The sequence below is a fragment of the Rhipicephalus sanguineus genome, chromosome 9 (genome assembly GCF_013339695.2).
Source record: "Rhipicephalus sanguineus isolate Rsan-2018 chromosome 9, BIME_Rsan_1.4, whole genome shotgun sequence".
Lineage (NCBI taxonomy): Eukaryota > Metazoa > Arthropoda > Arachnida > Ixodida > Ixodidae > Rhipicephalus > Rhipicephalus sanguineus.
Window position 1 is genome coordinate 151,708,413 of NC_051184.2, and position 27,299 is coordinate 151,735,711.

General features: G+C 48.6%; 1 protein-coding gene across 1 annotated transcript in view; it reads left to right on the plus strand.

The window, feature by feature from the left end:
* The first annotated feature begins 873 nt into the window (after positions 1-873).
* LOC119404013 (integrator complex subunit 5) overlaps positions 874-27,299 on the plus strand; it is a 46,088-nt gene continuing 19,662 nt past the window's right edge. The window contains exons 1-5 of the mRNA XM_037670643.2: positions 874-1,821; positions 10,034-10,230; positions 12,605-12,883; positions 17,369-17,512; positions 24,302-24,637. Coding sequence (XP_037526571.1) covers positions 933-1,821; positions 10,034-10,230; positions 12,605-12,883; positions 17,369-17,512; positions 24,302-24,637 — 1,845 coding nt within the window. The 5' untranslated portion in view covers positions 874-932. The remainder of the gene's footprint in view (positions 1,822-10,033; positions 10,231-12,604; positions 12,884-17,368; positions 17,513-24,301; positions 24,638-27,299) is intronic.

Genomic DNA, 27,299 nt, shown 5'->3' on the forward strand with positions numbered 1-27,299 from the left:
ATGCAGATGAATCGCTTTCTACAACACTCTTACACAATGCGACCACGTAGTACGTCCCCACGGGCAGAGGCGGTTCTCGCTAGTGCACACAGCTCACTGTCAAAATCTACACCAACAACAGGACGGAGAACAAACTACCATAGAGTTTCTCACAGTTAGTGGGAAACTCTATGGTTACCGTACCAACCGTACCCCGTAAACCGCCTAAAAAGTATTTCTAGCCCAGCGATTCAGCGATTCTGCCGCCACCTACTTATACACTTCAAGCCAAGTCAAGCCGGTTTTAAGCGGCTATATGGGTGCGCCGAACGCTTTACCCCATTTTCGTCTCGTACAACCCGGGCGCAGCAACGCCGGCCTGTTTATATTCGGCATAGTGGGGCTCGAAAGGCGGGAGTGAAGTCGCTATGATAGCTACAGTGGCGAAAGTGCATTGAAAATCGTATCGATCAGCAGGACAAAAAAAAAAAAAACGAACGTCCCCAACTACACACCCTGTTATTGCAGCGGCTGCGTGGAGGAGCATTCATTTACGCAATAGCCGCTTAAAACATCGCTCGCCCTCCGTAAATCAGTCACAACGACAGTAACTTATTTCACAACACACAGAAAACTTGCATCAAAAGAACTTCCGTGAGTTGCGCACCGTAAGATTGACTTTTCTTGCGCGCAAAACAACAACGCGCGCTATCCGCGCCCTGCAACCCGCCGGAAAGTTTCAGGTGACGCTGTGAGCCGCGCCGCCTGTCGGCGGCGACATGAAGTGCGTCACGCTCCGCCGCTCAGTGAGCGCACTATAAACTTCTAGAACACTGTACCCTGCGCATAGCCGCGTAGTTCCAGACCCGGAGTACCCGGAGTTACCGGAGTGCGCGGCCGGCTATTCTATGGGCCACCACTTTTAGAGCCACGCGCTTACTCGAGGCAAACTAATGTCAAGCGTGATGCATTCGCACGCCGACAACAACAATGCGGCAGCCCTCAGCGACTTACGTCTTTTCCTCGCGGGTACCTCCAGCTACGACAGCAAGATCCGGCCTTCGGACGTGGCCAAGGCGGCGATACGGCTGCTCAAGACACTGCCCGTGGCACGCGAGGCCGTGCTCGAGTACATGCACAACCTGTTCGACGATGCAGTCAGTCGGCACATCGTGCGGCTCGACTCCGAGGAGAGCGGCGGCGTGCCGGAAGAGCGCGACGTGGAGGACGTGCAGAGCGTCCTGTCGGGCTTCATCGAGAGCAACCTGTCCGCCTGGGCGCCCATCATATCGGGCTGGTCGCTCGAGCTACTGGGACACCTGACGCGCAAATACGCCGACCGGCGCATCGTGCACTGTGGCCTGGCTGAGGTGCTGCAGATGTGGATGGCGTGCCCGCCGACGCGCGCGCTCATCGAGCTCACCACCAAGTGCCTGTCGACGCTGATCGACACGAACCCGGACAAGTGCATCGACACGCTGCTCGAGACGTCGGTGCAGCACGCGCCGCACTTCGACTGGGTCGTGGCGCACATCGGCTCCTGCTTCCCGCACACGGTCATCACGCGTGTACTCGCTTGCGGCCTCAAGGACTTCGTCAGCCACGAGGACGACGATGCGGCGGAGAGGAAGGTGCCCAAGCTCGCATCGGTCGTCGGCATCCTGGGTCACCTGGCTGGACAGCACGCGGCCGACATCCGGGGCGCGCTCGTGTCGCTCATGCAGCAGAGCTTCGCGGCCAACCCGACGCGCGAGCAGCTGGCCACCATCCCGTTCCTGCTGCAGCTCGCCTCCATGTCTGAGCACCTGCTCAACGCCGTCGTCTCCGAGTTCACCAGAGTCCGTGAGTGTCCTCTTCTTTCAATCCAGCCGTTTCGCACAGGAAGGGTTTCTTAAGTAACTGGCGCTCTTGCTGCTGTCTTCTTTCCATCTAAGCTTTTCTTCCCGCGCTGGAAAATGTCGTGTACGGGACAGCGAAATACACAGTGCCAACTATCACCTTTAAGATATACAAAAAAAAGTACTTGAATTTGATAGTCAGCTCGGCGTCTGGTGTCCCATATTAGGGGCTGGCTCGCCAGGTTCTTAAGCTGGGGTAAAGTCCTGCGCCGTAAGCGTAACCTTAGTTCCAGAGGCGACTGCTGCAGGAGCTGCTCACACGAAAAAGAAGTCTTCTTCCTCTTGTTCTTCGAGAGCCTTGATGATGATAATAATGCAGGCAAAACCACATATGGCATAGCCAACTGTAGCATGCAGCGCTCGCTCCACTCGGGCAGTGCGCTTCGATACTAATAACATGAACGAAGAAGACAAGGCGGCGGAGCGGAGGGCTCGCCGCCAAGACCCTGCGGTGAGAGCTCGCGAGGCCGCCAAGAGACATCAGCTTCGTGCGGACCCCGAGATACAAGCCCGCGAAGCCGAAGCAGCGCGGAAGCGGCGGCAAGAGAGCGTTGAAGAGGTGCGGGCGTGGGATGCAGCGGCCCAAGCGCCGAATGCGGTCACTACCTGAAGTTGGTGACGCTGACGCGCGCTGCAAGCCCGATTTCTTCGACCACACGTTCGGCCACAGCTGCAAGGTCTGCGACCGCTTGTGGTTCGACAACAACGTAACCACAGTCGTTACTATAGACCTCGTGAGCTGGTATGGTGGCGCTACTGCTCTCGCCCTCTATCGGGCTAGCGGCGCACTGTTAGGATTGTCGCCTACGGGCCCGTCTGCATGTTTCAAGGCGGCGGCTACGGTTGCGGCGGCCGCTGTTCTCCAAGAACTGCCACCGTAGTTCTTTTTTTTTTCTGACTGCGTGTATAAATACGCTGTGCTAACTTATATTTATTTATGTTTTTCTTCCTGTCTGAAAAACCTCTCAAACTACAGCCGAAAAACCAGCATGCAGCGACTCTTGTTAACGTAAGCATTCAACAAAACTTCGTCCCCTTTTGGCCTCAAGCCATTCGAGAAAGAGAGACCCCTCTCAGTCCTTCTGTTCGCTGAAAACCGAACTGCGAGCCCTACCAACAAAAAAAGAAATAAAAGAAAAAGCCGACAAAACACAGCTGCTTGCGCCGGAAACAAGTTCTTTTCCGTCCCTTGGACACCACGCGGGCAACAGTAGACCACCCCCACCCCCCCTCCCACACACAAACACGCTCACAACGCACGCACACATACAGGCGAGCGCACACACACATTTTACAGTGAGACTGCAAGCGCCCATCAGTTCGTCACTGGTTGTCGTCTGCTAGGAAAGCGCATCGCCAGCCATGGCCGCCAGCCCGCGCGTGAACATGAGGACAAGAAGCGACGATCGTGTGTTGTTCTGCGGTTTCCGTAGGATTGAAATTACAATAACGTGTGTTTCAAAAGGAGTTCTTGGTCGCTTGGTACGAAGTTGCACGCAAGTGGTCGGTGTGTGGTCTGAAAGAAGAATTGATGTGCGCAATGGAATCTTCCGACATTATTGGGAAATGCAAAGTGCAGTTGAAAACCGTGGACTATGACGTACGAGTGGAGGTGAGCTTTTGATTTTTCAGTGCTCTACGTGTGCTGAGCCATACCGAACTGTTTTCGTTCCCAACGAAGAGGACGCGGCAAATTTGTTTCTGATTCCGCACCGGCTACCCCTGTTTGCCGCTCTGGCTGGCAAGAAATCACACGTGAGAGCAGAAGACGCAGACAGGCACATTGCCCCTCTAGGTGGCCGTTGTCAGCCTGCTATCTTCCTATTTCTTTGTGACCTTGTAAGCTTGTGTATACATTTAAAATAAATAATAAAAGGCGAAGAAAAAAACGCACGAGAGTGGCGACACTTATGGACGGAATTCGAGGCATTGCTTACGCAGCCCCGCACAGCTGCGCTAGAGTTGTCTTTCATTTTCGTCCGACTTCTGAGGTAACCCGCAGAATTTTAAAGCTAGTTGCTTCCAAACGGTGTTTCTACAGCTGTTGTACCAGCCATACACGCAGAAGTACGGAAAATTATTGGAGTTCCGCGACGTTTGTACGTCCTTTCGGCGAGGAGCCATGCGTTTCTACCGTGACTGCGGGCACGGGAGCAACAAACGACAATCCCAAGTTTTCCGCCGCGGCCGTCCGGTGGCGCTGCCTGTTCGGTTCAAAGCTGCAGCGCACTAGGCCTATAACAACGTGTGACGTCTTTATATGACAGTAGAGGAATTGTACGGAGCATTCACGGTTTACCCGATTATCTCCGAGCCAGCTCCTCAATCATCCTTCACTTCGTGGATATGGCAGGATTTTTTTAGTGCCATTCTTGGCCATAAGGAAGGAAAGCGATCTATTACAGCAAAGCCTCTATATTGGGATACAATTTACAAAAGCAGTGGTATTTCCTTCTCAGAGGTGCAAATGGGTGCGCACTCTAGACTGACATCGTGACTCGAATGGCGGATTCTTCAGCTGTCCAGCTTATGAGTGGAACTATTTATTTAGTCACAAAGGGCAATCGGTGGTCACACTTCAATCGTATGGGTGGGGCCTCTCCTGCCTTCCTAAAGGGGCCCTGCAACACTTTTCCAAGTAATCGTATAATGGTTCCATGAAAAGAGCTTATTACCTAGCGAATCGACCACCGCAAATATTTTTGGAATCCGTCAAGTATGAGCGGAGTTACAGGGATTTGCCACACGCTTTAAGTGCTTTCTCTTCGTACCAGCAAGTGCGCTGAAAGCTACGCAGGGAGGGGGATGACAAAGGGGCAAGAAGATGCGTCCCTTCGTCAGTGTGCGTCATGACCTTGAGGCTTACCTTCAGTGTAATCACAGGCACATGGTGGCATCCTGCGGCGCCCACGATAGCTATGCAGCTCGCCATGCTGAAGTCAGACAACAGCCGTGGTGCAGTGATTTGGGTATATGGCATCATTTGTAGAGAGATGGAGAAATTTCTAGCCGACTTTGAGAATTAACTGTAAATTCCAGTCCGCGTGCTGCGCTATAATGTTTGGCTCGCGTGTTCTCAGGAGCCTCAACTACCGATCGGCAGCGTTTTCTGACCATGCTCAAAAAGTGTTGCAGGGTCCCTTGAAGTGGTATCCGAGTGTAGTTGGTGGGGATTTTTTGTGGCGGCTTCCTTGTGGAAAAAACAAAACTTGAGTGACTGAAGCAAAACATGCATACAATCTGCAGCATCATGTGTACACGTCACTACCTTGTACAGCATTGCAGTGCTGGGGAAGCTACAGGACTGAAACACGTGTCTGCCTGTGCACCAAGAAATAGTGCCTAATTTTATTAATAATTTTCTCATTTCCTGTGCTCAAATAAATACTGCTATATTTATTATGAAACTAAAACAGTTATGGGAAGTTGTAGGTAAAAAAAGATGGCTGATCCCTTCATCACAGGAATCGGTATAACACGAAAGTGAAATGTGTTGTCGTAGGAGTAGTTGACTGTTTATTGTGCATTGGTATATGAGAGCTTGTACAATGCCTATCTTTGTTTGGCAGATATAGCATCACTTGATCTGGACGCACCCAGGTTGACGCCTGGTGGCACATCCCCTTGCCGACGACTAACGCCCATTATCATGATTTAACCCTTGCGGTAGCTGAAGTTGTCAACGTATACCTGGACACCGCATATGGTGAATCCCGCACAAAGATGGCATTAATCAGCACATAGTAAACACAGATACTCGATATGCACTCCTTCAAAGTGCCGTGAAACGCGACGAGCACCATGTCTTCCCTATAGCCTGGCCTTTAATGCTCACAGGGCGAGCGGGAAACGCGGTGCAACAGCCAGGCGAGTGTCGGAGAGTTATTTTTCTATATGGATGGATGCTATGAGCGAGCCTTGGGAGCCCCCACCTCGTGATGTGTCAAAGCATTGAAGAAATTGCACTTCTTTTGGAAAACGCGCCGAATGGGATGCTCATAGCATCAATCCATCCAAGAGCACTTTGAGAGGAAAGTGTGAAAGATAAAAGGCGCGTCCATGTAGCCTCAGTTATGTGTTTGGAGGTAGCTCAGTGGGCTAAATGACCGCCAGCCATCGTCACGGACCGAGAGGTCGTGGGTTCGGCTCCTGTCAATGGAACTTTTTCTTATAGTTTTTTTCTTTGCCATCTGATGGCGTTCATTTTGCTGACTTATTTCCGTGACTGAATTACATCATGAAAGTCTTCGTGGACCCTGGCATAAAACGCTTTCGGGTTAATAATATTATTGTTGAGTTTACAAGAATTTCTTTCTTTTTTTTTTCATTTCTTAGCACCACATTTTCTGCATCCCTGTTCTCCCCACTAAACATGACGTCTCTAATGTCGGTCCGTGTGTGGCCGCACCGTGGCTGTTTAGTTCTCCAAGAAAAATATACTGGAAATAAAATGCCTCCTGAACAAATGGAATGTCTCTCTTCTATGTACATTTTGCATGTATATGAGCAGAATAGCAGTTTTTACTTAGGTGAAAGCCTTAGATGCCTAATCAAATTCCAAAAGTGACCATCGGCATCAACACGAATGATGCAGAAATCATTTTCATGTGATGACGTCATGATGTCACAGATTGCCATAATTTGTCCTCTTGCATGTTGGTTCTGTGGGGTTCTGGGCGGCAGCCGGCCCGGAACACCTTGACACAAAGGGCCACGTGTTTACCCATCCAAGCCTCAACTGCGACTGCCCGTGAGCGGCCGCTGGGCGCGAGCGTGAGCATGCCTGTGTCCATCTTTCTCTTCGTCCTTTATCACCACGCTTGCAGCCGCCACTCCCATACTGCCCCTTCCCCTCCGATGAAACTGGGAAGGAGGATGCGGTAGCCGTCACCAAGGTCGCGGCGTTGTTCGTGGCAAATGGGAACTCAGCATCCACTTTCGGATTAGCAGTCGTTGTGGCAGCCACCTTGCTGCCGCTGTCTGGAGGTGTCTTCTCATCCTTGTTGTTGACCTCTGGTTCCTCCTTGTGATTAGCGTTGGCATCCTCGGAATCTGCTTGATGAACCTTGCCTGCATCCCGTCATTGTTTACCTCGTTCTTCTCGTCGTTCTTGTCCTTGCTGTCATTTGACTCATCCTCGTTGGTGGCTGCCGTCGGGGCCACCTCAGCAAAGGCTGCCTCTTCCCCCTCCTCTTCGCTCTCGTGCTTAATGGGCTTGGAGGCCGTAGCCTTCCTGGCACCACGCGTAGCCTCCAAGCTGCTCACACGCCACCCAGCTGCAGACTTGTTCTCGTGCTGTGGATGTGCCCTGGCTGGTTCAGCCTTGACCTTCTTGGTCTCTTGTTCGGTGCGCTATCTCGCTGTCCGGGTTGTCTTCCAACATGTTTTCGTGAATGTGTGCCACTGTGTCTACGGAGCTGTTTGGCTGCCCCACATGAATCGTCTCAATTTCCGATACAATCTCGTTCAGCAGGTTCTCAAGCTTATCATCATCCCGGTTTTTCTTTTTCCTCATATGCTTGTTCTTCTTGTCCTTCAGAATAGTGATCTGTTCATCCTCTTCATCTCCGCCCTTGCCGTCGGCTGCCGCCTCCCGGTCCACAACGCCATCTCGCCTCGCGTCATCCTCCCATAAGGTGTCCGCCTCCCCCCAACCTTGGTGACATCCCACTTGCGCTTCGGACACCCTTCGACCTCCTCGTCACCACTCTGGAATTCCTCGGCCTTCCCCGACGACCGCCACGCCCACATCAACAGACGGCTCGGCACTCATGTTCTTGAGGGCCCGCTCGTACTCGCAGAGATCGTCGGCATTCGGTGCCGCCGCGTCCTCTGCACCTTTCGCGCTCACCGCAACATCAGCCCTGGCTCACTGCCCCATCGCTCCAGGTAGAGGCCCTCTTGCGGCAGCATCAGTGAGGCCCATGACGCGCACGAACGGGATGCCATGGGCAGTGAAGTAATCGACGAGGTAGTCGTGGAGCTAAGATGCCAAGGTATTCTTTGAGGAACAGGCTGGCTCAACAGGAACGTCTGCAGGTGGTGGCGGAGCGTAGTGGTGCTCCCAAAAGACGGGCTCTGCAACTTACCGAGCAACACGGGCAAGCTCCTCAAGGGAAGAAAAGGAGCGGCCAAACAGGTATGGCCGATAGCAAGGGTGGCATCACTGCAGAACGTGGGAAACCTTCACGGTTTCCGGGGCACGGGGACCAGCGCGGTGAAACAGCTTCTGCATTGCCCTAATATATGCACTGAGGCCCCCGTCTGGATATTGCGTTCGGGCATCGAGCTCTCAGTGGACACGGTAGCCATGGTCGACAGGTAGGAACTGCACTCGAAGTGCTACCATGAAGTTGTCCCAGGACAGGAAGGGAGGCTGGAGGTGCAGCCACTGCGCTGCTGTACCTCGCAGGGCAACAGGCAGCACCCGCTTGAGCAAATCGAGCTCCAGGATCCCGGAAACGATCCTGAAAATGGAAAGGTCGTCGATGAACGACGACCGATTCCCTTGCGTCTTGTCCAGTAGAAGTTGGAAAGCCTCACAGCGTTGTCAGGGCCACAGGCTGCATGTGCGCATGGCCTCCGCGCATGGTGGCAGTCGTCAAAGGCGCGTGAAGAGCTGCGATCTGGTCCAAAGACGAGGAGGCCACATTGACAAGTGGCAGTCACTCACTGCCGGTATCCGCCGTAGCTCATTCACCACCGGGTCGGTGTCCATAGCCACTGGGGCGGGATTGTTGAAGTCACCATTAGTCACCATGGCCACTGGGGCGGAATTGTTAAAGTCACCATTAACAACTGCACTTATTCCCCGAGCTTTGTAATCCTATGGTATTGCACAAGAGATGTAATTTTTGGTATGGGTTTTGAATGGTTTTCTCGTTAATGTCCAGGGTCAGTTGCGTTGTGTCCCAGTCGGTGTTCTCGACGCTCTTCAATGTCGCTGTCCTTGCTGCTGCCGAATAGTCGTCCATTGTCATCATCGCATGACGTCGCTGACGTTGCCCGAATTGGCAGGCTTGTCAATTTTCGCGGATTTGGGTGGTTTTGGGCGATGGGCTCAAACAGAACACTGTTTTGGCACAACACATTTATGAAACGCACACAAGGCACTCAAAAAATATAAAAGTATACAAAACAAATACACATAACTGCAAATTCAAACTCAGACTAGACACAAACTGCGCTACTAACCCGTCCTAATTAAACTCTGGCAACCCTAGCTTTAGTGCTGCTCGGGTATGGTCTGTGTACCGAAGGCATCCAGTTCATACCGCATCTGCATCGACCTTACCAAGCTGAACCACGTGGTGTTGCGAGAGCGCCATATCTTGCCCGCCGTAGACCAAGTTTTGGGACTCTAGGCAATGCAATAGAGTGAACTTGGTATGGCTCAGGTGTTCTTGAAGCTTGACACGACATCCAGTTTCCATCAAGTAAAACTGGCAGAAGGGTCTGAAGAATTAACAACATTCATTACGTTCGGACGTAATTGTTATTGTTGGCTGCCATTTGGGATAACGTCCGCCTCTGAACACTTTCGGTGCCAAATGAGCTACATTCTCAAGGGTCATGCCGGCGTTGTAAACATGATCGACAACATTTTGGTTTTTGGTCGCTACCAAGCAGAACATGACAGCCACTTCCGAGCCTGGGGTCAAGCCAGGAGCAGCCATCGCCTGCATCACCTGGCCAGCACGATACGAGTACCAGGACAGAGCCTGGCAGCATCCGCCACAAGGTTACCAGGTCCAGGGGGCGTGTAGTCCCACCCAAAAGACTGAATTTGTAGCTCTCAGAAAAGGAGATGCAGTGTTGTTGCATTCTGTGTTGCTGAAAGTGTTTGGGGGCAGACGTTATGCCGAGGTAGTGACACTGACACTAACACTAGTAACCCACTAACAGAGGGTGCCGCTAAATGGTTTGAGATGTATATATAGTGATCAATCAACAATGCCAGGCACTTCGTCACCGGCCCAGCAGAATGCCGTATCGTCCTTTCGTTACTCTCGACATTGGGCACGACCAAATTTTACCATTGGGGGAAGGGGTTAAGTCAAGCTTCAGTTTTTTTGCAGCCTTTTTCCATTACTTCCTTGCTTAGCCTGCTAGAAATAGCATTTTGATTGACTTCATTGATTTCATTGCCTTTGCAGTGTCAGCCGACACGCTCAACAAGCTGTCGACATTGATGGGCAAATGGGAGTCGGCCAAAATTCCGGGCACGCGAGACCTGCTCAGCCTGACCGTCGTTCTCATAGTGCAGAGTGGCTCGGGTGACCTGCGCTTTCTCAGCCAGATCTTGGACATTGCCTCGGGTGACAGCGAGTTCTCCTCAGCACTGCTGCCTGCGGTGAGAACCATTTATAACACCAGCTTTGCTCGCGATAAGCCAGTCGTCCAGGTAGGCGTGACAAAAATTGAGGCCGGGCCATAGCGGCTGTACTGTCACATCCGGGTCACCAATGTTGTGCGGGACGCGAGTGCGGCTGGAAATCAACAGACAGTAGTGCGTCCCTAAAGAACAAGCTACAACTAACCTTTATTGGAAACATTTCGGCGCGCACACAATAGATGAAGACGAAAGGCGAGAAGACAAACGGGCGCGATCTCACAACTCAGTTTCTTGAAGGAAGTACACGAAATATATAACCCAGGGTGGCTCAAGAGCGCGTGTGTGTAAGAAGAATCAATCAAACATACAAACAAGCAAACAAACAACTTGTTTGTTTGTTGGATTGATTCTTTTTACACACATGCGCTCTTGAGCCACCCTCGGTTATATACTTCGTGTACTTCCTTCAATAAACTGAGTTGTGAGATCGCGCTCGTTTGTCTTCTCGCCTTTCGTCTTCGTCTATTGTGTGTGCGCCGAAATGTTTCCAATAATGTCCTCAAAACCAACTCGCCCAGCTCTCCATACTATTACAAACTAACCTTTATTTTCATGATCGTACAGCCGGTTGCACACCCTTGCACCACTCCCCTTTCCCGCACACAACGTGATAAGATTTTACTGGCAGTCAAAGATGGGAAACGGTGTCTGGCTGCTGCTGTGCAACCGTGAGGCCACCACACACTTAAGTCGCTGCCTCGACAGTGCATTTTTTATGGGGGGTGGAGTCTATGGCGACACCCAGGGAGTCTTCATTGAAAAGGTGCATGCATAATAGCGCTGCACGAGCTGGTTTTTTTGGCCCACACATGATGATGTGTTTTGTAATATGAATGAGCCTGCACCTTTTCCGTTTCGGTGTAAACATTTCTGTCCTGGTCTTTGCGCTGTTTTTCCTACGGTAATACACCACCAACCCATGGGGTCGCTGCTGGCCACTCCTCGAGCAAAGGGCTGTTAAGCAGTGACAGTAACTCCCGAGCCCAACAAACCCTCGATGTCAAAAGGCGTATTGAAAATGATAAAACGAACAAATGCAGCAAAACATTGACAATGCTTTTAAGCTTCGCCAGGTTGTCACAGCTGCTTTCAAAAGGAAAAAAAATCACAGCATATCCACGAGGTGAATGATGAAGAGTTTGGGGCGAAGCTCCTGAAGCAATCATGGTTACACCGTGAAATCTTCAGTGGTTTCGCCCAGCAGTAATCTCGCTGCGCACGTTTCGCAGCCGCTTCCCGCTCTCGCAGTCCCGGGTCTGCTTCTCGCTGCACACGTTTTGCAGCCGTAGCACGAGCCCTCGACGTCTCCGGGTCCGCTTCTCGCTGCGCACGTTTCGCAGCGGCCTCCTTGGCGCGCACCGCCTCGAGATCCACCTGGCGCCACGCTCGCTTCGCGGCGGCCTCTTGAGCTCGCAACTGGGGATCCTGCCGACTAGTACGAGCCGCAGCGGCCTTGCGCACCCGGCGCTCCTCGTCGTCCATGGTCCGCCAAGCAGCACGATCCGGCAAGCGCACTCGTACGGCGACGATCCGGGGAATGAGAGATCCCCGCGCAGCCCGCGCAGCAGCCAATCGGAGAACAGCTGCACCGCCAACACCATCTAGTGTACCTTCACCCAACCGCCATATTGTACGCATGTCTATGGAACAGCGCCCTCCCGGAAACGAGACGAGAAATGGAGATGACGAAACAGAACGCGTACAGCACCATCTAGTATATCGTCACCCAACTGCAGTTTGCATGCATCTCTATGGGACAGCGCCCTCTCTTGTACGATAAGGGAACACTACGGGGTGCGCTGGATGTATCGACGATCGACAACCGACCAGGTCTCGCTATAAGGAGCTTCGCCCCTAAAAACTTAGACGGGTTCAAATTTTAGGGCTGTTTTTTCTATTAAACATTCAGTTGTTAAACAGCACCTGTGTCGTCGTTTCTTTTTCTGCTCCGTGTCCCTTTTGCGCTGGCCGACAGGAGTATTTTTCCAACTCTCCCAACTCGCTACCCTAATGCAATACCAACTAGCCCAAACTGCTTCCCTACCAGTGGTGAGCAGTGGTGGGGTTTGCCCACTTCTGTGGCACACACCGGCTGGGTTTTTCTGTTGAGAGGGTCACTGTTCAGTGAGTTACGAATGGCCTAGTTATGTACTTCTTTGCTGTAAAAGCATGGAAGACACCAACACACGCTGCTATTCGGTAGTGTCCGCACAGCTCTTCTGCAACCTGTAATCTTATGCAGGAGTGCTTACGGCAAAACCCACGTTATAAATAAATGAATAAATTTGTCCAGTCTCCTGCTGAAGTCAGTCATAGGGATGTCTCGATGCAGGTTCCCAATGCAGCCGGGGTCGTGCTGGATAATGTCCTGCTCGAGATGCAGCAACGGGTATTTGCTGGTGCGGCTGAGATACCGCTGTTGTCGGCGCTCGAGGCCCGACTGGGTGACCTGTGTGGTTGGCTGCAGCACACCCGCTGTGGGCCCCGCACCATGTGGCTGTGGAATGCCCTGTCCCTCATCTGTGTCCACCGCAAGGAGAAGACTGCGCTGACAGTGCTCAGCCACTTGCTGGGTCGCATCCGTGGCTCCACTGAGTTGCTCTTCTTTCAGGTAATTCACCCTCCACTCGTGCTGAAAGCTTGCAGTCCAGATGACTGGTTTATAAAAATAATGCTCTTTGAGGTTTTGCCTTTGTATTAGCCACAGTACACCTTATTTACGGAGCGCAATCATTATGAGGAGTAAGACTTCGGGCAGCGATCATTACACAGGTGAAATTTTCGCAAGAGGAACTGAGTTGCAGCTCAGAATTTTTAAAGTGCCAGCATTTAGCAGAAACGGAGAATCAGGCTGAAGAATCTTTGCATTAAAGGGACACTAAAGGCAAACAACAATTTATTCTGGAGTGAAAGATCTAAAACGTCATTATTCTGTGCAGCAGTGCTTTAGTAATCAAGAAATTTTCAAATGTTGGATACAGTTTCCATCACCAGTGGGGCATTCTAGTTCTAGCCCAATATTGTCACGCACGCTCTTGTTTTCTATTTTTTTACGTAACCGGCCCATTACACATGTAACTGCTACCTTGCGCAAACTGCACTCGAATGACTGGGAACCTTCCAATATTTTTTCGAATGTTCCGATAAGATTACGCACACAACGTGAAGATTTGTTTATTCTGGAACTTACACGGGCACCAGCAAAGACTCTGGAATCTTCGATGGCACTTGGATAAATTTTCTTTTTTTTTTTTTTTTTTTGCGACATAGACTTGCCCTTAAGGCATAATATTCTAAATGCCGATGTGCTTTTCCACTTGGCAGATTAACCGACGGCTATCGCTGTGATCACCACTATCGTTGTGTGTATTGCTTGCTTGTACTTTTGACTTTTCATTTCCCAGGCACAACTTCACCCAAATAAAGAGTTTTGTCTTGAACACATTGACTGTTGCCTTCTTCAATGTCACGACCACATGACATCTAGTGGAGGTACTGTTTGTTCATGTTTGGGATGCCCCCGTCAAGCTGTGAACGCTGCCCAAGTCATGAATAAGACATCGATGCCAACCCTAACTGGCGAGCTAGCTGCAGGCAACAAGGTCTACCACATGAGTACGAGCTTTGACCTGATAACACCCAGAAGACCAAGGCTGTGACCAGGACTGTGGCAACAATGATAACCACTGTGCCAGTGCTCGCGATCGGGATGCAGCAGCCAATGGAGCCGCCGATGTTCCGGGGATCATCATGTGAGGATCAGCCACCTCGGGGGTCTAGTGATTATGGTGCTTGACTGCAGACCCGAAGGTCATGGGATCAAATCTTGGCTGCGGTGGCCGCATTTGGCGTCCCTCATAATCGTACAGTGGGTTTTGGACGTTAAACTCCAACAATTATTATTATCATGTGAAGATCCAGAGTCATAGCTCGAGTTGTACGAAAGACTACGTCCTTCAACAATTTGGACGTAAACTACATGTTGCGCTTTGTGTACTTAGCACTGGAAGACAGCGCCAGCACCTGGTTCGAGAACAAGAGTCCGCCATGACAACATGGGACATCTTCCAGACCAGCTTCTTAACAGCATTTACGAGCGTCGTTCAAAAGGAAAGGGCCGCCGCTTTACTGGAAACACGGGTGCAGTTCCCGAGCTAAAGTGTTACCGTTTTTACAGCGGAGATGATGAGGCTTTTCTGCCATGCCAAGGCTGACATATCTGAGGAAAAAAAAGGTTCGCTTCCTCATCAGAGGAGTGAAGGAAGAACTTTTCGCTGGACTTCTGTGCAACCTGCCGAAGATGGTCTCGGAATTCGTTTCGGAGGCCACAACAACCTCAGAAATACTGTGGTCATTAGTCAGGTGCTGTTCTTTCATTCCTCCATGCCTGCAGCGACAGGTGCCACTAAAGGTTACCGTGTACCAAACAACCTCAAATGGTCTGGCTACATTGTGGGCCTTTTCCTACCCGACATGTACCATGCGTAACTGATCACATAGCGCAAAAGTTTTGACACAGGACAAGAGAAGGGACGAAGACGAGCGCTTATTTCCAACAAGGTTTATTTCGACGAGTGTATACATATATTTTTGGAACAAGCCCTCCCTGATGTTGAGCCAGTAAGGCCTCAGAGGCTTGTTGTAGTTCCATATTTACATGGAGTCTCCCACAACTTGAAAAAGGTTGGGGAGCGGGCCAACGTGAAGGTGGTTTTTTCTGCCCCGAAAAAGCTGTCATACTTATGCACCAAGGATGTTTCAAATGCAAAACGAGGTTGTTCAAAAAGGCACAAATCCCGTTCGTCACATGTACAGCAAATGTAGTACAGCAAATGTAATCTATGAAATACCTCTTTCATGCGGTAAGTAGTACATAGGACAAACTGGCCGCTGTATTAATGACCGGCTCCGGGAACACACTTGTAACGTCAAGAATGGTCGCGATAGTTTTTTGGCCATGCACTGCGGCACGTGTGACTGCAAACTGCTTTTGCATGACAGTGTTATCGTTGGAAAAAACAATTAAAACGACAAGAGAAATTATCGAGGCAGAGAGGATTTGTAGATTAGGGTTGAATTGCGTAAGCACTCCCTCTCTCGGGCTTTGTCAAAAAGAATTGTCTTTCCTGAGAACGTAAGTTTCTCGCGCATGGCAGTTGTGGGCTTCTTGGATGATTTGTTTGTTTTTCACATTTCAAGAGTATATATGTGTACGCTCCTCGAAATAAACCTTGTTAGAAGTAAGTGCTCGTCTTTGTCTCTTCTCTTGTCCTGTGTCAAAACTTTTGCGCTACGTGATCAGTTAAGCATTACCAACATGCCCAACTTCATACTCATGTACCATGCACTGGGCCTTGGGGACCGAGAGGGCCAGCATCAGAGGAGATTGCCAAGGCTAACAAAGTCATGTGACACTCCCTCGTAGTTTCTTTTCCTCCATGGACCACCTCAGAGAGCCTGAGGAAGCTAGGTGCACTTAGGAACCCTAGCCATGTACAGCTTTGCTGTAAAATGCAGAATGTGTGTGTCGATCTTCCGTCCACTGCCAGGGATTATGCACAAGCGCTTTCACACGCCTCAGGCACACTGTGGCCTTAGGCACGAGCAGTACCGGCCTTTAGAGTAATACGCGTTATTAGCATGTGTGTAAAGGTAGCACAAACAACTTGGAACAGTTGTGGAGAAGCAAAGCAGTAACTACAGTTGGCCCACGATAATTCAATCTTGGGAAACCCCAGGATTTTGTTCTATTTATCAGAAGTTTGAATTATCGGGAGTTCTGGTAAATATGACGAGGAGCAACACACCAACTTGTGTTCGCAGGCCACAGCGAAGTCATGTCTCTCAGTGATTGCCAGTGATGTTTTTAGATGTCATGCTGGTACTCGTTATCGTACGGTGTAGGAGGAAGAAGAGCGGCTACTGAAAAGCCTTCTTTCAAAAGGTCGTGCACTGTCACGCCCACCTCCCCCATCCAGAGAGACCGCTGCTTCCCAAGTGTGTACAGATGTGTATCCCCTGCGTAGTAGGCACAAGCGAAGCGCTTGCACATATCCTGTCTGCGCAGGGAATGAAGAAGGCAGCACATAAGCCATTTTTTCATGCTCAGTCGCTTCTTCTTGTGCCCACTAGACAGGTCGCCGCAGGAAAAAGCAGAGGGGATGGTTTACTCCACACGATGTGCTGACTGTGACGCCTCATACACTCAAGCCTCGATATAACGAACACGGATATAACGAATATCGGTTATGACGAAGTAAATGAAGAATAGTCTTGTCATAGATACAGTGTTCAAAATAAACTTTTATAACGAATTTTCTGATATAACAAAGTTATTTTTGAGGCAGATGTGACTTTGTTATAATGAGGTTTGAGTGTACATGGGGGAAACGAGAGGCTGTGTTAATGCAAAAACGACATTTGTAAGTTTGACCCACAGACAAGCAACCTCGCTGTGCTCTGCGAGGTGAACGGCCACCGCATTGCTTTTGGCAGCTTCTGCTTCTGCGAGGCCAACCACCATAAGCGGCATTTTGTAGAATCGTGGCACATCCAGGCGACACCTGATAATGTCAGCCAGTCCACGGGTGTGCAACCGAGCATCTACTACAACGGACTTTGGCACACCAGGGCGAATAAGCATGATCCTACAGCCCAAACAAAAGAATCTACTGCTATATAAACACTGCACGTTGGTGCATCTCAGTCACCCCTAAAGAAGGGTCCAAGTTGGACCCGAAACATTGAGCTTTTCCGGGCTTTTCTTTTTTGTCAAGTAAAAAAGCTTTAACTTTTTGCTCACAACCTTCGTTGGTGTCCCTCTGTTTCTATGTTTCTTCTCAACCAGAGAGACTTCAGTCAAATGTTCACCTCTAAATAGAGCAGTTTGAATTAAGTGGTCTTACAATACATTGTAAACATAGTCGCCAACCAAAAGTTTTAAATCTGTTTGAAATAACCGAAAGTTTGACTTATCAGAGTATGAATTATCGCCAGTCTAGTGTAGTCGCACTTCACAACACCGGGGAATTGAGATGTGTTTGAGAAACCATTTTTCTATCTCAATTCAGGATGCTTATACCAGTGGTGTATGCAGGCACTGATCTACCAGGTTGAAGTGGTTCACGTCAACTGCCTGACACACACCATCTCCCATCTGATGGCTGAGCTGCAGTCTGGCCGAGTCTCCAACCCCACCCAACTAGTCGAGAATCTCAAGAAGCTCAGCGGCAACTCTCACGTAAGTCCCTAGGTTTGTTTAATTTACGCCACTATAACACATCACATACAAGTTTCTGACTTAATGCAGTTGCATTACAGCTGGTACGATTAAGTAGAACTTCGGTGAGCTGGAGATTCAATATCGACATGATCGAAAACAGAAGAGAGCAACCCATGTGTGGTGTTTTTTTTTTCATCATTCTGGTTACGCTGTGCAATCATGTTGAGCTTGTACAAGCATTTATAGCCGTGTCCATATTCACATTGACACATTCTGCTTCACTTGCTTCATGGTAGAAGACACCTGAGGCAGAGGACATTAAAATACTGGCATGCTTTTTCTCATATGTAATCTACAGTAAAACCTCGTTATTTCAAAGTCACTGGGACTGTGAAAAATCTTCGAATTAAGCGACTTTTCGAATTAACGAAACATGTGGGATGCAAGGAACTTTCAATTACTGAGAGTAATCGGAAGGAAAGAAGATGACTCTTAAGGGCTCGTTTTCTTTGTTAGACACAATAATAAGGAGAACTAACAGACAATAACGCCAAGGAAAGTATAGGGGGTGTTATCTGTAGTGTTTAGAATATAAATGTGAAGAAAGTAAAGTGGACGAAAAGATAACCTGCCGCCGGCAGGGACCGAACCTGCGACCTTCGAATAATGCCTCCGATGCTCTACCACTGAGCTACGGCGGCGGTCATCCTCCCGTCCACTTTATGGGGTATATATGTGCATTTAAACCTTGGAGTGTTAGTCAGCGCCAATCGCAGCCATGGCGGCGAGTGTGGAACACTCTATTTCTGCCTTTCTGGCGTCACGTAGCACGTGAACTTCTTACGAGCTGGCAGCTGACCGCCGCCGTAGCTCAGTGGTAGAGCATCAGTGGTAAAGACGGTCTTGTGGTCACCCGAAGTGCACACCTGCGGAAAAGAAGACATGCTTCACTGCAACACAGTGGTGGTACACGGGCAGCATGTCAGCTGCACCTCGCAGCGTCAGTGCGTCTGATGCGACCATTCACCCATTCTTTCTGGTAAAATAAAAATTTAATAATGGCCAGTGTGATGGAATTCGCGATGTGTCCTGGTTGGAAAACATGATCCTTGAAGTTTTCGAACTTGGTTTTCGAAGTAAGCGTTGTAGGCAAGAACTCCTTCACCAGCAGTGCACAAATTGCAGGAGCAACCACCAATTGCTGGTTCGCATACATCGCGAATTCCGTCCGACCGTCCTTTGTTATTTTTTCTTTTCCCAGAATGGGTAAATCATGATGTGCTGACGTTGCAAGATGCATGCGACATGCTGCCCACGTGTCATCGTTGTGTTGCAGTGAAGCACATCGTCGTTTTCGCAGGCACACATTGATGATCACGAGATCGCTTTTTCTTGCTTGAGAAGCGCGAAAGAACACAGGGACTAAGAAGAGATACACACAAGGACAACCTAGTCCCTGTGTTCTTTCGCGTTTCTCAAGGATGAACCGTTTCCAACTAGGCCAAATAGCTGTGCTACTACAATTCGCTTTTTTTTTTTTTCTTTGCGCTGGCAGCAGTGAGGCTGGGGCGCTTCACCTGTCACTCATTGATATCGCTACATTGAATTGCCTTGTGGCTCCTAAGAGTCTTCGTTTTCGCGGATTTGCGGCGAAATAGGGATCGGGAATTGGCACATGGCAGCCAAAGTTTTCGAATTAACCTGCCTGGTGTTGACCGCCGCTTCAAATTATCCACTCAAATTTACATTGCAAAATACGGGGCCACAGAAATCCTTTAAATTAAACGGGATTTCGAAATAACAGAGTTAGAGTTAAGGAGGTTTTACTGTATGTTAATGCTCTAACCAGAGCACTGAAATGTCTGCCACATTGTATTATGTACGCATAATCATTTTGCACTATGCATTCAAGGGCACAGGGTAAGTCCTATATGCCTCGTGCATTTTTTGGCCGTTTTGAGGTACCGTTTTCTCAGTGACTACAAGGGATATCCACATAATGCATATATCATTTTCTTCCAAATTTTCCGCTCTTTTAACTGAAGCAGGTTTGTTTAAATTTGACTAATATTAGAATTTTGGTGAATTTTTTACCACTAGAACCAAAATTTTGAGTTTAATTGCATCTTTGAAATTTGTAACACAAGAACTCTAAAGTGCATAATTTCGATCCTGCTTCAGTAGTTGTATGCATTTATGCAGATTACACAAAAAAAATAAACTGGTTATCAATACATAGGAAATAATGGTACCTAAGTAATAAAAAATATGCTTTTGAGATAATCGAGTTTAATGTTAGAAAACACCTGAAAAGTGAACATACTTTGCCACAAACACCGTTCAACTACTTTATTTAGTAGCTACAGGCTTGGCAATTATTGCCCAAGTCAATTTTTCACTTTCGAGCCTCTCGTCTTGCTTCTTTTGTGAGCTCTTGTGCAGCTCTATCTGCAATGTATCATCGATTGTGGTCTACCTTTTATTGCGATAGCAATTGTATGGACAGTCTCAGCTGATTTTTGCCATCCCCGTCGCCGCCGTCATTCACCGTATATGTATATGTGTATATATATATATATATATGAAAGACACAAAGAAAAATAATTCAGAAAAACTTTCCGATGCACAGAATCGAACGGGTGACCTCTCTGTTTGCAGCGCGTGGCGTTAGGCCATGACAGCACTGTCTTTCAGCCTGCTAACGACGAGCTGTTTATATACACCATTTACTTCAGCATGCTTTCTTAGTCACCACATAGATGGCGCGACGTGCGCGCGTGTGGCGCGCTTTAAAGATCGTCGCCCCGCTCCTGCGAACACCGATGCTCTGCACCCTACAACGCGTGGTCGCCTTTGTGCGCTTATCTCAAGGAAAGAAGGGGGGCGAGCGGCGGGTTGTATGTCTTGCGCTTTCCCCTCGATGTTCGCGCTGAATTCACAGAGCGTACGAAGGTACCTTTGCTAGCTGAAGCGGCCGCGTTTGTGAAATGAGCGCGCTGTTCAAACAGAAATAAGTAACAACTGCAACATTTAGTTCGCGCTCGTCCTGTGTGTACCTGTTTGTTCGTTTCGTGCGTCCTGCTTTATGTTTGAGCAGTGCGCTTCAAGTGTCGAGCTGTGACGCATGATAGTTCGCGCTCGTCCTGTGTGCGTTCTTTTCGTGCGTCCTTTGGGCTCGAGCGACGCACTGGCAATCTTGAGCTGCTTTCCGTTCTTCGCGTTAGATTCCAATTTATTGCTATCGCATTCATTGCTTCGCCGTTGCGGTGAAACTGTGACTTTTTCCTGCAAATTGACTGTATTTTGGCCAGGCTTCAATCCTAATTATTTCAGAATTTTTGCTCATGCGATACTGCCATCATTGAACAAAAGAGAAACATCCAATGTCACAATCCTTAAGACTCTGAAGCCTAAACAAGAACAGCAAAGACTCTGCGATGCAATTCCCATTAGCTCAACACTTGCACCGCACAGTTTGCATGGGCAATTCGGTCAAATTGCATCACAAGTAATATTCATGTCCATTAGAGCATACCAGTTGTCACCCTGCACGCGATTCGCCTTGAAGGACGCTGAAGAGGCTGAGAAGTTCAACGATGAAGAGCTTGCTGGTTCAGCGTTCAGCACCTCAGTACGTCACCAGCATTTGTTCGCATTTACAAGAGATCTGTATTGGTTGCCACGAAATTTACACTTGCTGAAGACCTTTACCCTCAGCGTCTCAACTTATCGACGGGCACAACAGACACAAGGTGTAAGGAAGCTAGGAGCTTAAACTGTTCGAAGAGACGTGCTCCGAAGAACAAGTGCGAATAAAAAGGCGCACGGCGCCTTCAGACTGTCTTAGAAGTTATACCTGACAATTTCCTATACACGGCTGACTCCAGACAAGCATTTTGGCTTTCGTACATGAAATTTTTTTTTTTTTTAGAAAAATGGCCTGGGGGGGGGGGGTAAGGACGGAGCGCATACGAGGGGCTTTTCCTAGGGTGCATGTTCACTCACTACTTGCTTTTGGAAAAACCTGTTTTCTGCCACAAAAAATACTTTTAAGAAAAGCACGAATGTGGCAAATATGCACAAAGGGACACTCTTCCCAAATTGCAAAAGAAAAAAAAAAAGTTTTTTTTTTTCCCCCAAATTTTGGTTTACCCTGTGCCCTTAAGTGCTACACTTTGCCAAGCAACGGCTTCTTGCTAAATTGATGTTGATAAATCGGGCTTGTTGGTTGTTCATGATCATAAAAAACAGTGCAAGAAAAACAGACGAACACACAGACACAAACAAGCGCTCGTTTGTCTTTGTGTGTTCATCCATTGTTTTTGCACTGTTTGCTGTATCCGCGACCATGCCCTACCGGACTATGCCAGAGAGCCACAGGATCGTGATGTAATCTGCACCAGCCTAGTACATCAAGCAACTTTCTTTATTGTTAGTTCACGATGGCATTATATACAGATGCATGTGTCAGCTGCCGTGATAAGGCGCGTGCCTAGCGACATCTAGGTTATATAAACACAACTGCTGAATACTAGGGGTGTGCAAATATTTGAGTTTCGAATTTGAATCGAATAATACCTAACCGAATAATTCGATTCGACTTTCGAATAGCTAGTATTCAAAGTTTCAAATAATTTCGAGTGGACGAATATCTAATACGCGACAAAGGCCGACAGTGCAACTTGGTTAGGGTGGGGTGGCTAAAACTAACACTAACGTCGTCACAGTAGGCCTTTTCTTAAAAATTTCAATGCTATCCTGGTTCAAAAGCAAGTGGATGTTTATTTTTAAAAAAGATTGTGATTTCCGCACGTAAAAAACGCATGAGAAAACTGTCAAGCCCTTCACAATTTGGCTTCCGAAACTAAAGCACGGACTTCTTCTTGTGCAGTTTGGTCGCGCACGTCGCAGGCGCCGTAAAACATCTCGACTTCTGCCCGTGAAACCCTCGGTGATTGGCTTCACACGTGTAAATTTGTTCACGCATTGCAGTCACCACTGCCACTCTCGGCTCACCACAGTGGTGGTGAGCTGAGAAGCACGAAGTTCACGAAGTCGCGGCAACCGGGAGTGCCTGCTGTTTGGAAAAACGCGTCAGCGATGACGGTATGTCACGTGAGATTGAGAGGGGCACTCGGCGAGGAGGGCAAAGCGGCTTTGGGAGAGGAGACCAGTCAACTAGCGGAGGGTAGCGAAGGAAAGGGTGAAACGAGCAATCGCAGCGTTTCGATCATCAAATGCGTGTAACTTTGCCATTATGGCACCATTTCGAAAAATTCTCACGGCTTCGCGTTCGTTGTAGACTCATGCACAACTGTCAAACCACAACTGAATTTCGACCTCTGGGTGGTTTAGGGGCCTTAAGCCGTTCTGTGCGTGGTAAGGAGCTTGCGGACTCTAGTTTTTGCTTCGTTTATTATTGTTCTTTTGTATCGCATGCATGCTTTCAATTCCATGTTCTGTGTTAAGCATCGGGGCGATGCTTTTTCAGAGGGGGGTATTGCCACGAGTGTTTATTGCTTTATTTTGATGTGTTCGGGTTTCACCCGCCAGGACTGTTAGCAACGCTTGGTGTAAACTTCACCGCAATGTTTGAGAAGCTGCACAGTTGTTTGAGGTCATTCTGTTAAGATTATGTGCTGGACGCGAATAGTCAAATTTATTCGAGAGCTTACGCAAGCACGAGCGATAAGGCTTGAATGTTCAATGCCACATGTATAAATGCCGACGCACCTCTCCGCAGATCACATTGCTCGACTGCCGACAACAGTTCACAACGCTATCAGTTTACAGTGTGAATTTCTTGCACGTTGTCTTTGCTTTTTCCGGGCACAAGTTCACCCAAATAAAAAAGTTTGGTTTTGAACACACCGACTGCTGCCTTCATCAGCATCACGACCATGTGACAATATGTGTTGTTTTTTCAGTAAGCTTCCTGTGTGCGCTTGTGTTGTTTTCTTCCTTGTCAGTGTCTGTTAGTGCACCCTCCCTTTTTGCACCAGAAGGTTTCCTAAAAAGGACTCTTTGAATTTGATGAAAGAAAATTTTGTCTTGGTCCTAGGATTGAGTTTGCTTCATCTATGAAGCTTTCGTTTTAAGTACTGGTTTTCGCTGTAGCTTCATGCAATACTTGGATAGATGATAGCACTTTTTTTTTACATAATTTGCGGCATCTTACAGGTTTTCACAGAGCTCAGTTGGCCTTAACCCCTTCAGTCACAAATTATGATGCACTGTCTGCAAATGCGTGAAATTCGCATCGCATAATTTGAAGGCACTCAGTATTACATTCCAAAAAAGAAAATGAGGGAATGTGTTGTTTTGTGTGAGTTTCAGTCATTAATGTTAATTTACGTGTAACTAATTATCTCACTATTCTGCCATCAGTCAGCTTCAATAATTTCATAAAAAGAATCAACTATTAGGCCCGAAATGGATGCACAGCTTCTTTTTTGGTTGTATTCGTTCGAGTGAAGAAAAAAAATGCTCTTGACGTTGGTCCTGGAACGCGGCACGTTGAACAATCGTCTAACATGACGGTTTCTCCAGCAAAGTGATCCTCTGCAGCAATACACAGCAGAATGAAGTTAAATGACTGCTAGTTGTCCAGTCAGGAAGCCTGCACGAATGTGCACGCTGAGTTTCAGGCCATTTGAAGAAAGACGCGACATGTGACGCGCCTCCGAAGTTCGCGTACACAATTGCGTACGCCGTGACTGAAGGGATTAATTCACTTTCCACTGCAAAAATGTGACACTTGTGTAGTTGTGTAATCAGACCTCGTTCTCCTTGCCCTCTTTCCACCAGGTGGGTGTACGTGTGAGTAGCACTGTCTGCAAGTTCGCCCAAGTGCTGGCCGAGCAGATGCAGGCGTCCTCTGACCTGACATACGCAGATGCAGTCGCTGAGCTGCTCTCCACATCCGTGCAGCCAGAGACGATGTCAGCCACCGCTGTGATCAAGGTGGTTGCGGCGGCTGTTGCCTATTTCTTTGCCATCGTTTGCAATCCGATCCACTATGGGCCATCCCGCAAGTACACGGCCGCCTGCATCTGCCTCCGTCTACTGTCCACGCTGTGTTCACGCTCGGTTGCACAGCACTTGGCGCTCCGCAATTTGCTTTCAGGGGCATTGGACCATAAGGTGAGACCCACTTGCACACTGTGAAGTTGATAACTAGTATTTCATGCTTGGCAGACAGTGCTGCAGAAGCAGTGCAGCCATAAAGCACACATTTTGTGAGCTAAGGCCACAGTCAATCACACAGAACACTGGGGCGGCCATCACCTAGGAAGAAGTGCCCATTTAGTCCATATAAGACGTTGTTCGCTACAAGCATGACGGCTTAAAGTAAACAGCACAGACCTGCTTAATACGAGATATGTGTCTGTATGACTGAGCAGCCAGTATAAACGATGGACTGTCGCAACAATAAAATGCCCCATAAACGTTATGCATTTCCTTCCTAACTGCTCTGTAATGGATATGTAAACACTGGCGCTTATTAACGAAAATTCTTGATTAGCAAAACAAGTGAAAAAAAACCTATTCTTTTATGACAAAGAACGATAAATCGGTGCGCAGATATGTAATATGTAAACACAGACAATGCATCTGCAGTAAAATTAAAGCTATTCAAATGCCTTATTAGCCTGCTGAATTTTTTTTCTTAGTGCTAGCTTCCTCCGTTAGTGATCTTCGATTTAAGACATTTGCATTTGATAGCTTACATATAAGCATGCTAGATTAATACAGTTATGCAAAGGTAATATATTTAGACAAACATACAAAGAACTGACAGAGGTTGCGGCAACCAAGCAGGAAGTAGTCAACGTGATAATTTCTTGTGTTTTACATGCCGAAACCATGATATCATTATGTGGCACGCCGCAGTGGAGGGCTCCAGAAATTTAGACCATCTGGTGGTCTTTAATGTGCACTGGCATCGCACAGTACACAGGGCTCTAGCATTTTGCCTCCATTGAAATGTGGAGCATGGAAGTTGAATGTGGAGCAAGGAAGTACCAGTGCGAACAGACACTCACAAGAGAAACGAAGCGTACACGCAAGCACTGACTGACAACTGGATTTATTGGCAGAATAACGCACCTTATAAATGCCAGAGTGAAGCATGGGAAAAAGTGAGGAATGAGATAACAAGGTTTAACAAAGTACGGCGCCAAAAACGCAAACAACTCGAAGCAACCAACCAAGGAATGAGCGCAACAGAACGTCATCTTTAATTTTCCTTTGCAATCTGAAACCCGGTAGCCGCATTCATAAGATAAAATACAGCATCCAAGAGAGCAAGAGAAAGGGTGCCAACGCACTTGTTACCAAATTTAGGCTTCTAAACTAATGCGCGCAGTCTTGTCTTTGCTCCGGTCTAGAATCATCAGCCCTTCAAACCAGGCCACACAACCTTTGCACTTACAGACATGCCTCACTTAGTGTGCATACTTGTCTCCTAGTTTTTCCAATTTTTGTGCCTGTTCCCCTAAACGATCATTGACACAGTGTCCAGTATTTCTGACATGGCCGCGTGGCCGTAAAATGTGACCGCCACGACCCCGATTGAACCCGTGACTTTCTATCAGCAGCCGAATACTGTAATCACTATTCACGACTTTCGGCCATGATGGCGCTGCTGGCGCCACCACACGGCAACCAGCATAAGTCGGGATCTTGTTATCGTAGCCTCCGAGATTAGCCGGCGTTGCTACGGCCGTTCCATTCGCACGCAGAGCGCGTAATCGGAGAGAGCGGCCGCCGCACCCCGCCGCTGCACCGCGGCGCGCGCTCCCCATGGCCCGCTTCCCCCGACGCGGGCACGCGCGGAGGGCGAAAGCTCGGCAATCGCAGCCTCTGTGCGACGCGTAATAGAAAATTGCCGCCCACATATGTGCCGACTTTTTGAGACGGAACGCAGCGCACACAAGCGAGATATTTGTATTTCTTTTACTTTATGCGTTGTCACTTTGCGTTTTTGCATACGTGAAAAAGTCGCGCCTTTTACCCGTACCTTAGACGCTAAGCAGCGTTTGCGTCGAAATGAAACGCTAGCCATCACTTTGCACGGCGTTACGAGACGCGCGCCAAACCGGACGCTCCGCCCCCGTAGCTTTCCCTTCATTGCCACAAAAAGTTGTCCCCGAGTTTAGATGAAATTTTCCGCGGTAGCAGCTTCTGTTTTTTAATTACTTTTTAATTACGTACCTGAACTTCTTTGCAGCTGCAGCAAGGCGTAGATGCACGTTGGATGCGTGCTACGTGCCAACACGGTTGATGTCGTGACTGAAATCGCACGCTGTGTCAGGCAGACGAGCCAAACGAGCGCCCCGCGAGCCTTGGGGAAACATCGCCATCTCGCGGCGCCTTCAGGAGGCGACAAAATTACGCTTCTCCGCTGGGCGACGCGCCGAATGGGACGGCCGTAGCAACGGCGCGCCGCCGGCTAATCTCGAAGGCCATGCTCGTTATAGAACGAAAACTTGTCTGGCGTCTACGTGCAAGCTGTGCTTAGTCGTCATTGTGTCCTGCAACTTCTTGCATCCGCGGCAAGTGGATTACGATGAATTTTGTTGACGAAACACCTTTGCACTTCAGTAATCGGTAAATGGTACAAGAGCACTTGCATCTGCTGCATGCCGCAATGCTGAAACAGTACCATGAAAGGCGTCGAAAGCGTAATCAGTTTTCCTTTGGACAGGCAGTAGGATATTAACTGGCTTAGCAAAACATTTTCTTGGGCTAGTTGATTCATGACTTCTGAAGGAAAAATTGTAGCGCAAAACAACACAAGGAC